This window comes from Rhinopithecus bieti, unplaced genomic scaffold (genome assembly GCF_001698545.2).
Source record: "Rhinopithecus bieti isolate Rb0 unplaced genomic scaffold, ASM169854v2 scaffold_6782, whole genome shotgun sequence".
In the NCBI taxonomy this organism is placed as follows: domain Eukaryota; kingdom Metazoa; phylum Chordata; class Mammalia; order Primates; family Cercopithecidae; genus Rhinopithecus; species Rhinopithecus bieti.
The window spans coordinates 2,214,599-2,224,608 of record NW_016805866.1 but is presented as its reverse complement, the minus strand read 5'-3'; the positions used below and the strand labels follow the sequence as shown (position 1 = coordinate 2,224,608).

General features: G+C 39.1%; 1 protein-coding gene across 1 annotated transcript in view; it reads left to right on the top strand.

The window, feature by feature from the left end:
• The first annotated feature begins 574 nt into the window (after positions 1–574).
• SEL1L (SEL1L adaptor subunit of SYVN1 ubiquitin ligase) overlaps positions 575–10,010 on the top strand; it is a 67,819-nt gene continuing 58,383 nt past the window's right edge. The window contains exons 1-3 of the mRNA XM_017873862.1: positions 575–778; positions 6,599–6,636; positions 7,366–7,597. Coding sequence (XP_017729351.1) covers positions 709–778; positions 6,599–6,636; positions 7,366–7,597 — 340 coding nt within the window. The 5' untranslated portion in view covers positions 575–708. The remainder of the gene's footprint in view (positions 779–6,598; positions 6,637–7,365; positions 7,598–10,010) is intronic.

Genomic DNA, 10,010 nt, shown 5'->3' with positions numbered 1-10,010 from the left:
TTTAAAAAGGCTTGTGAATCCATAGCCTTGAGTTAAAATTTAGTCCAGGTGTTAGTTACATTCTAACTTTGTCACCTGCACTTAGAAGCGAGGTGGCGGGCGCCTGTAGTCCCAGCTACTCGGGAGGCTGAAGCAGGAGAATGGCATAAACTCGGGAGGCAGAGCTTGCAGTGAGCTGAGATCCGGCCACTGCACTCCAGCCTGGGTGACAGAGCGAGACTCCGTCTCAAAAATAAAAATAAAAAAATAGAAAGCTTGTCCCACGATGGACTACGTTTCCCAAGAGCACCTCCCGAGTTAATCACATGAAGCGCCTTCTGGGAAGTGTAGTCTTGGATGAGCCTCTTTTCTCTCAGTCTTTGATTCACTCCCTGATTCCGGTTGAAACGGTGCTACCAATTAGCAGGGGCCATGTCCCTGAGTCGTGGTCCAACCGGGAAAGCTGGTGTGGGAGCCTGGTACAATGATTGGCCAATGAATGACCCCGGGGCGGAGCAATGGTGGGGCGGGCGGGGAGACCATGGTGATTGGACCAGACGCCCGTGACGGCGGGCGGAGATTGGCTGCGCCCTGGGTCAGGGAGGCCTGGGAAGGGGCGGAGGAAGGAGACTAGAGCAGGAAGCGCAGCGGCGAAGCGGTGGTGGTGACTCCGTGGTGGCAGAGGCGAAGGCGACAGCTCTAGGGGTTGGCACCGGCCCCGAGAGCAGGATGCGGGTCCGGATAGGGCTGACGCTGCTGCTCTGTGCGGTGCTGCTGAGCTCGGCCTCGGCGTCCTCGGGTCAGTATCCGCCCCCTCGGGCTGCAGGCCCAGAGCCTCCGCCCCCCAGCCTCTACCGCCGGCCGGGGCCGTGGGGACCCAGACTCGGGACCCCGTTCTCCCTGGGCACACCTCGCACTGGCCTGTCACTCGCTCTTTGGCTTTGCTTGGCCTGCGCCAAAGGGGCTATTTAGGGAGGTGGAGTGGGGTGGAAAAAGAAGGGGCGGGCACTCTGCCCACACCTCTCTCCCACGTAACAAACTTTACGCGACTCTTTCTCACGAACGTGGAATTGACTCCAAAGGAATGAATCCTGACCCAGGAGCCCGAGTGGAGCTTCCTCGACCCTGGGGTAGAGGAAGGGTCTGGTCTGGAACTCGGGGCTTGGGAATTGAAAGTTAAATAATTGACACACCTGGAGCTGTCTCTTTAGGGCAGAGGAGGATCCATCCAGACCAGGATGTTGACAGTAGTTTGGTGAGTTTGCCTAACACCTGAGATGGTCCCTGGTCCGTTTGTTTAAAAACGAAGACTTTTGATCTCATCGTAGCCACTTTCTACTTTTTTGAAACCTTCCTGAGAAAGCGGTGACCTTTCGCAGTGTTTCTGAGTTGCCCCATGTTTGTTTATGATGTTTGGGAAAATCTTGGTTCTTATAAGTTGCGTTTTATATAGATACAGAAATTTGTGTGCTTTTGAATTGATTTTCCAGTTAGCTAATTTTTATTCTGGTTCTAGGCCCCCCCCCTTTTTTTTTTAATGTTTTAATCTGCCTACATTTGAAAATTTCCATTTTGAGAGTGTTCATGAAAACTTCGTGTTTCTAAATGTTGATAAAAATATTAGTACAGTAAACTTTGGAATTTTAATCTGTTTCAGTTAACAAGACAGCTGTTCTGTGGCTTTACGTTTTGGGGAGACAACACAGAGTATAAATGTCAACTTTTTTTTTTTAGTACATGTCAGCTTTTTTTTAACAGAAAATTTCCCAGATGGTTATTTGAATCCCCAAATTACCTGTCCTAGTTGTAAATGAATGCCATAACGTCATTCTGCTTCTAAAATAAGAGGCCTAAACCTAAATTCTATCCATGATGTGGTTTAAGATACCATTTCAAAAGCACCAACCCTGTGCTAATTACTTTACTGCCAACGTCATTCTTTGAGGTCCACTCCCTTCCCTCCAGTAGTGGTGGTGGTTTGAGTTTAATGACCAGATCTTTAGACTCTACATAACTCTCGAAGCACTTTTAGCAGTTATTTAATATTTGATCAAAAAGCATGAAATGAAGTTGTTGAGCTTAATGAGTAGAGTACCTGCTGGACCATGGACCTTCTGCATCAGAATTCCTCTTATGGGGTTGTTAAACATGTGGTTTTAGGTCTGGAACAGCTCAGATATACATAGATTAACAATCTCCATGAGGGAGTCTTCACACTAAAGAGAACTATAGTAATAAAAGAGCACGGTGTGTATCCCTCTAAATTTAATTGGCAGAGTTTAAAGAAAATTAAAGCATAGAAATTTTCCTGTCTGTCTTTGACTACGTTTCATATACTTAGAGCTCCATGCTAGTGGAAAAGATATTTGAAGATCAACAGTTGGGGCTTTCAGGATGTTATAATAAAAGACTCAACAGTGATATATTAAATCCTTGAGTTGTATTGATGTAGGTAGAGAACTGTATTCAAGAAATGTCTGCTCTGATTTCCATCGTAGTTAAAGCTGTGCCAAAACATTTCAATGGTAAAGGCAAAAGCCTTAGCTGGAACTAAAACAATGTAGATGTGAGTGCTAAAAGGTAATAAAGGCAGTACTGTGCTCACTTGAAGTTCATGTATCATAAAACACCTGTGCGGGCCAGACTCATGCCTGTAATCCCAGCACTTTGGGTGGCTGAAGTGGGAGGATCACTTGAGCCCAGGAGTTCAAGACCAACCTGGGCAACATGGCGAAACCCCATCTCTACCTAACTCCAGGTGTGGTGGTGCACACGTGTAGTTCTAACTACTCGGGAGGCTGGGCTGGGAGGATGGAGTGAGCCCCAGGAGGTTGAGGCTGCACTGAGCTGTGATTATGCCACTGCACTCCAGCCTGGACAATAGAGTGAGACCCTGTGTCAAAAAAAAAAAAAAATGTGTAAAATAAAGTTGTATAAATTAGGCAGTGGATTTTCAATTGTCATTTTCATTCACAGGATTTTGGCCTCAAAGTTTAAAGTTTTACTCCAGTATGAAAATCAAGTTTTTGGTGATAATTTTGTGTTGGAATGTTAGTGGTTACCCAGGGCAGGTCGCATTTATCCAGGTCGAGTATGGTCAGCCAACAAAGATAATCTTGATTCTATTGCTGTTGGTAGCTGTTATCTAATACTGTGTTTTAGAGTTATGTAAAAATATGATATAGTCGTATGCTACATAATGACCTTTTGATCAGCAGTGAACCCCATGTAAGATAGTGGCCCTGTAAGAATATAATGGAGCTGAAAAATTCCTGTCCCCTAGTGATTTGTAGCCATTGTAACATGGTAGCACACTTTTAAAAAAAGAAATTTAGTGTAGTGTAAGTGTACAGTGTTTACAATAGTGTATAGTAACATCCTAGGCTTCACATTCACTCACCACTCACTCACCCACAGCAGCTCTTAATCTTGCAACTTCCATTTATGGTAAGTGCCCTAGACAGGTATATGTTTTTTAATCTTTTACACCATATTTTTACTGTAGCTTTTCTATGTTTAGCTATGTTTATGTGCACAAATACTTTTATGTTACAGTTGCCTCCAGTAGTCTGTATAGTCACATGCTGTACAGATTTGTAGCTTAGGAACAACAGGCTACACTATATAGCCCAGGTATGTAGAAGGCTATCCCATTCAGGTTTATTTAAGTATACAAAAAGGAAATCACCCAGTGATACACTTTTCAGAAGATATCCTCGTCGTTAACACGTGGCTAATATTAGAAACATTTTCTCTTTTCTGTTAATAAATTTAAAGGAGGACACTAAAAGGATATTTCTTCATTTTCTCAGGATAATAGTGAAAACGTTCTAGTTTTTCTCACAAATGCATGTTTCTTATTTTTGGCAGGAAGAGGCAAATGCCTTAACCTTTATTTTTCTTTTTAGTCATTTCAGTTAGGTCCACTGCCAGGTATTTCAGGTAATAATTATAAATTCAGAGAGTAGTTTTCAGATAGCAGAGGATGTTTAATTTCACTGGTTTAGTTGTTCCTTAAAACATTGTGAGTCAGCGGGATAGAGGTGTTACCCCTTTTGACAGGTTGAGAAACAGAGGCTGAGCAAGCTTTTGTTACTGAACCATGTGTGTCAGAATTAACATTTGATGAAGCCAGGTTCCAGAACTAGCTCTCCAGGCCTCAGAATTGAAGAAATTTAGAATCGAGAATATTTTAGGATCTGTATCGATTCAGAGCTAACGCAGAGAACAGGGATCTGGTCTGTTTTCACCAAACTCTTTAGACTTTCTGTGTTTAAAGGTTATCAGTCTGTTTAATTTACATGATGAGTGGAAAATTTTTGTGATGATTACTTTTCCCTGAAAGCATATCTCTGGTACTTTGCAGTTTTGTTAGCTAATACAATAAAATAAAACTGGTCTTTTCAAAGGAAGGTGTACAGTTAATAAAGTAGTATGAACCATTTGGATGAGCGAGAAATGCATAACTTAATCCTTTTGCATTTTTTCTTGTTGCTTGATATCTGTGTTCTGATGAAAACATTACTATTTGCTTTTTATTTATGCATAACTTCAGTCTCTTTAATCCTTACCTGAATACTACATATCAGAAGTTCCTAGGCTATAAACAACTCTTTAAAAAGTGTTGTGTGAATGTTTGTATCAGTTTGAAAAAGAAAATAGCTTATGCTTTGAGACTACCATCTGGAGTAGGCTTTCCCAGTTTAGTAACTGAGAATTATCTTATTTCCCCCCCCCCCGGAATATTAGTATATAGTCCAGGTTGCGAAGAGAGAGGGAGAGAAAGAGAAGCATGATGCAATTCACATGAAATAACCCTGATGTCACAAATCATGTTTCTTGGAGTTGGAAAACACATTTAGCTACTCTAATGCCTAACAGCTTGTGCTGTGTGAAATGTACATGTCTTCAAGTGTATTTACCGGTGTGTCTATATGATTCATCTATTAGCTACCTATGTAGCCTGTTGTGGTGAGGTACTAAATGTAGCAATTTAGTGAGAGTGATTTAGAGTTCCAGCTAAAGTTTCATTCAGCATTTGATTAATTGCATGTACTTACAGTACAACTTTGTTATATTATAGAGATGGTTTTTTTCTTTAAAGATTTGCTGAGAATGGAATTTGAACCACATGTTAGAAATGGGGCTTTGGGTAATGCTTGTGAAGAAGTTAGCATGAAGGACAATTGTTAATTAACTGACATCATTTCCTAATGTTATGGGCACTATGAGACTAATATGTGGCATAACCTTCTCTTCATCTGCCAGAAGTAAAACATACTTTGAAGGTAATCTAAAAGTAGGTGAATATGAATAGTAGCTGTAATTTAAATTTTCGTCAACTTCACAGCACTTTCATATATGGCAAAACCTCACTAGTGGGCTAGTTTTGAATATTCAAAAGAAATATTGTGAGATAGTGTCTTGTATTTTGTGCATAATTGAGTTTGTTATACTTCTTAGTCTTAACTCAGTACTTTGGCAAACTCTTACACATCTTTTTTGTTATATTTTAGAGTTACAAATTACAAATAATATTTAAGATAAAGCCATATGAAGTAAAGTATAAATGAAACTCTATTAGCAAATTTTCTAGTAAAAATCACATGGTCTTACAAGATTTTGTCTACTGGTTAATTTCTCATACAGCTTATAGAGAGGGTAAAACTGAAACTCACTCCTGAATAAAATCAGGTAATTTTAAGAGCAAGAGGGAAACTTAAAGATGATCTGACAGATTTGCTGTTTTAAACTGGCAAGGAATACAAAAATCAAGCATTTGCATCTGAACATTAAGTTGTTGCATGTGTTTATATAAGAGCAGGAAGAAGAGTAACAAGCAGCCAGAAAAGTAATAGTCAGAAAACATGGAAAGAGTAACAGAAGGAACATTAATGTAATCAGACAACACCAAAGCAGGCTGTGTGAATGTGTAAGCAAGTTGTGACCAGTGACTGTTTTTAATTGTTGAATGCAAGTTATTGACTTCTTAATACATAGGTCTCAATTGAGTGAATATATGATAGGACCATGCTGCTTTTTACCTGCATCTGGTTATCTCTGAGTAGAGTAGAACACAAATCCTAAATATATTTGTTTTGCCACTCTGCTCTCAAATAATAATTCTTAGTTTCCATCCTTACTCTGGTAGTAAACAATAAAAAAACTAATTAGCACTAAAATGGGCTACTCTGACTCAAGATCCTGAGCAGAGAAACAGAATAGGTGGAAGCCCGGAGTATGAAATTAGAGATTTATTTTTTTGAACTTAGTAACTCATTCTCAGAAATAGGCTAAATAGACCCACAAGAATTGGATGGCATGTGAAGAAATAACCTGTTTTTGTTGGTGGAGGCTGTTGGTCTTCCTACTTTTGTAACAGATGAAGCTAACGTCTTTCCTGGAGAAAGAGAGAAACTAAACCCCCAACCCATTTTTTTTCACTTTCATTTGATCTTTTCTGAACAGTTACTGAATATAGCTAACTTTGAAATAATTCTAGGTTTATTTATCCAATGTTTGATCATTATTTGCTATACTTTTCAAATGTTTTCTTTTAATAATAACTATAATTTCTCAACAAGAAAGATTACTAAATTGTCTTACAATTTCTTTGCAGATGAAGAAGGCAGCCAGGATGAATCCTTAGATTCCAAGGTATGTACTAAAATATGTATTGGCTAGTATTTGCTGCCTGATTTAAAAGCATGAATTATGTGTCTTAGAAAGCATATGAAATCTGCAACTTTTGAGTAACAATTGAATTAAAAGGACGGAAAAGACAGATGGTATTAGTATTAGGTCTAGTTTTTCTGGAGGAAGAAAATACTGACCTACAAGAGGGGATACTAAGTATTTCATTTCAACTTGAATGTGCTCTGTGTGTGTGTATGTCTGTGAGTGTGTGTGTCTAAGTTTGAAAATTTAACCGGTGTCATTTGTTTCCACTTTCCAGTTTTCAAAAATAAATCCAGTGAGCTAATGCACTTATTGGTTGATTGAGCTCTCCCATCCAACTACTAACCAAGCCCAACCCTGCAATCAGTTATGAGCTCTGATCTTTAGATTTGAGGGAATGTAGATAAAAGCAGGAAGTAGAAGTATAAGGTATGCTGGGGGCATGTGGAGGAAAACCTAACCCAGACTTTGGGAATTAAGGAAGGCTTCTGGGGGAAATAACATCTAAGTTGAAATTCAGAAAGACTACAAGTTAGGTGATGAAGGAAGGCACATGATGGACACATGCCGAAGCCTGTAGAGATGAGTGAGTGTGGCACTTCAAGGAGCTGAAGGAGATGTGATATCTGGATAAGTGAAAATAACGGTCAAATAGGGTTGGGGAAAGTCTTGGCATTGTTGATAACTAAAAATACTTTATATTCTCAGACTACTTTGACATCAGATGAGTCAGTAAAGGACCATACTACTGCAGGCAGAGTAGTTGCTGGTCAAATATTTCTTGATTCAGAAGAATCCGAATTAGAATCCTCTATTCAAGAAGAGGAAGACAGCCTCAAGAGCCAAGAGGGGGAAAGTGTCACAGAAGATCTCAGCTTTCTAGAGTCTCCAAATCCAGAAAACAAGGACTATGAAGAGCCAAAGAAAGTACGGAAACCAGGTAGTCTGGACACCTTCCTTGCTTTTTGATTTATTTAGGAGACAACTGAAAATTTTAAGCTAATGAATAAAGAGGCTGAAGAAAACTGGCTTCAGTGATTATTACCCACAAATAATATATGGAGTGTAGTTTGGTGAGAATTTCTAGATTTTAATATACCAAATTATTCACTTAACTGATTTGTCCCAAGTTACATAAGCTGAATTCAATAGATGAGTTTGCATTTATTTTTTTTTAAATATCCTAATATTTCTTTTTGGACTCCAGTACGTAAATACATTTCTCACTGAGAAATTTTAAAAAATAATCTGTCAGGGTAGCATACAAAACAGAAACTCAGGAAGAATTGTCGAACATACCACTATGGTTGTTTTCAGGATTGTGGTAGGATTATTCCTACAATAACGTTGTGGATCATCCTAGGTAATTGATTTAGGTGTTCATCCCTCAGTTGAAGCTTATGTGTACTTCCGTCCTTTTCTAACTTTCACCATCTTGAAACCTCTACTTTTCAATTTAAAACTTGATCTTTTCCACAATAGTCTTCTAAATATTAATCCTTTTAAATATTATTAATGTATCCATTCTACCATGTCTTGCTACCCTTCTGTCATTTATTATTTCAACGATCATTGCCTTATCTGTTTATTATTCCATTACTAACCACTCTCAGGAACTAATCCAAATTTGAACTTCTTAGTGGTTGATTTTAGATTTGGGCAAACTTTTCATTAACTCATTTTACACACCCACCAGAAGTACACCTTTTATACTTGGGCAGGCTATACCAATTGCTCAAATTCAAGTAAGTTGCGCCCAGTTTTCCCTGTTAATATTACCCTGGATTTAAATTTGTAACATTCTCTATAATGACAGTGAAGAATAATTTTATTTATAAACTCCACTATCAAAATTGAAATGAATAATAATAAATAAATTGTCTGCTCTTGCCAATAATGACATGGCTCTTGTGTGATTGTGTGTGTGTGGTGTGTGGTGTGTGTCTGTGTGTGTGTCTGTGTGTGTCTGTGTGTGTGAGAGAGAGAGATACGTGGGAACTATTCACATTTTCCCACTGAATTGAGAATTGATCACAAAATTTAAAAAGTGGCGAAAATTGGTGAAGAAATAACTTCCTTTAGCTTAAACAGTCACCCTGCTCCTCTGTTTCTTGCTTATGTTAGCTGTTGGAAAATAGTTAACACAGTCCTAGGCATTTGACGTGGTCACCTAAGGAGGCAGTGTCAATTAATATGCAAGTGAAACAGCATAGAAACAAGCAACAGCAGCCACTCTAACATTCTAAGTGCTCTTTCTATGTAATTACAATTTGTTTCATCATAGTCATTTAACATGACAAATTAGTGAAGCTGAGATCGGAGAGCTTTGCACATTGGGACTGTGTCAAGATTATAAAAGAGTAACCTGCCACTAAGTTATCAAATTTAAGGGAAAGATGTACTTTCAAAGACCTGTAATAATAAATGTTTGTCAAGTGCCTATGTGCCAGACACTATCAGGTGAACTCTTAATTCTCCCAATAGCCTTATAAAGTAGGCATTATAGTTGCCATTTTATAGATGAGAAAACTAAGGGACAGAGAGGGAAATTCCGTGTCTGAGTCCCACAGTTCATAAGTGGCAGAGCTGGGACATAGCCCACTTGGCCTGATTCTTCTTTTTTTTTTTTTTAATTGTACTTTAAGGTCTAGGGTACATGTGTACAACGTGCAGGTTTGTTACGTATGTATACATGTGCCATGTTGGTGTGCTGCACCCATTAACTTGTCATTTATGTTAAGTATATCTCCTAATGCTATCCCTCCCACCTCCCCCCACCCCATGACAGGCCCCAGCATGTGATGTTCTCCATCGTGTGTCCAAGTGTTCTCATTGTTCAGTTCCCACCAATGAGTGAGAACATGTGGTGTTTAGTTTTCTGTCCTTGTGATAGTTTGCTCAGAATGATGGTTTCCAGCTTAATCCATGTCCCTACAAAGGACATGAACTCATCCTTTTTTATGGCTGAATAGTATTCCGTGGTGTATATGTGCCACATTTTCTTAATCCAGTCTTACCATTGATGGACATTTGGGTTGGTTCCAAGTCTTTGCTATTGTGAATAGTGCCACAATAAACATACGTGTGCATGTGTCTTTATAGCAGCATGATTTATAATCCTTTGGGTATATACCCAGTAATGGGATGGCTGGGTCAAATAGTATTTCTAGTTCTAGATCCTTGAGGAATTGCCACACTGTCTTCCACAATGGTTGAACTAGTTTAGAGTCCCACCAACAGTGTAAAAGCATTCCTATTTCTCCACATCCTCTCCAGCACTTGTTGTTTCCTGACTTTTTAATGATTGCCATTCTAACTGGTGTGAGATGGTATCTCATTGTGGTTTTGATTTG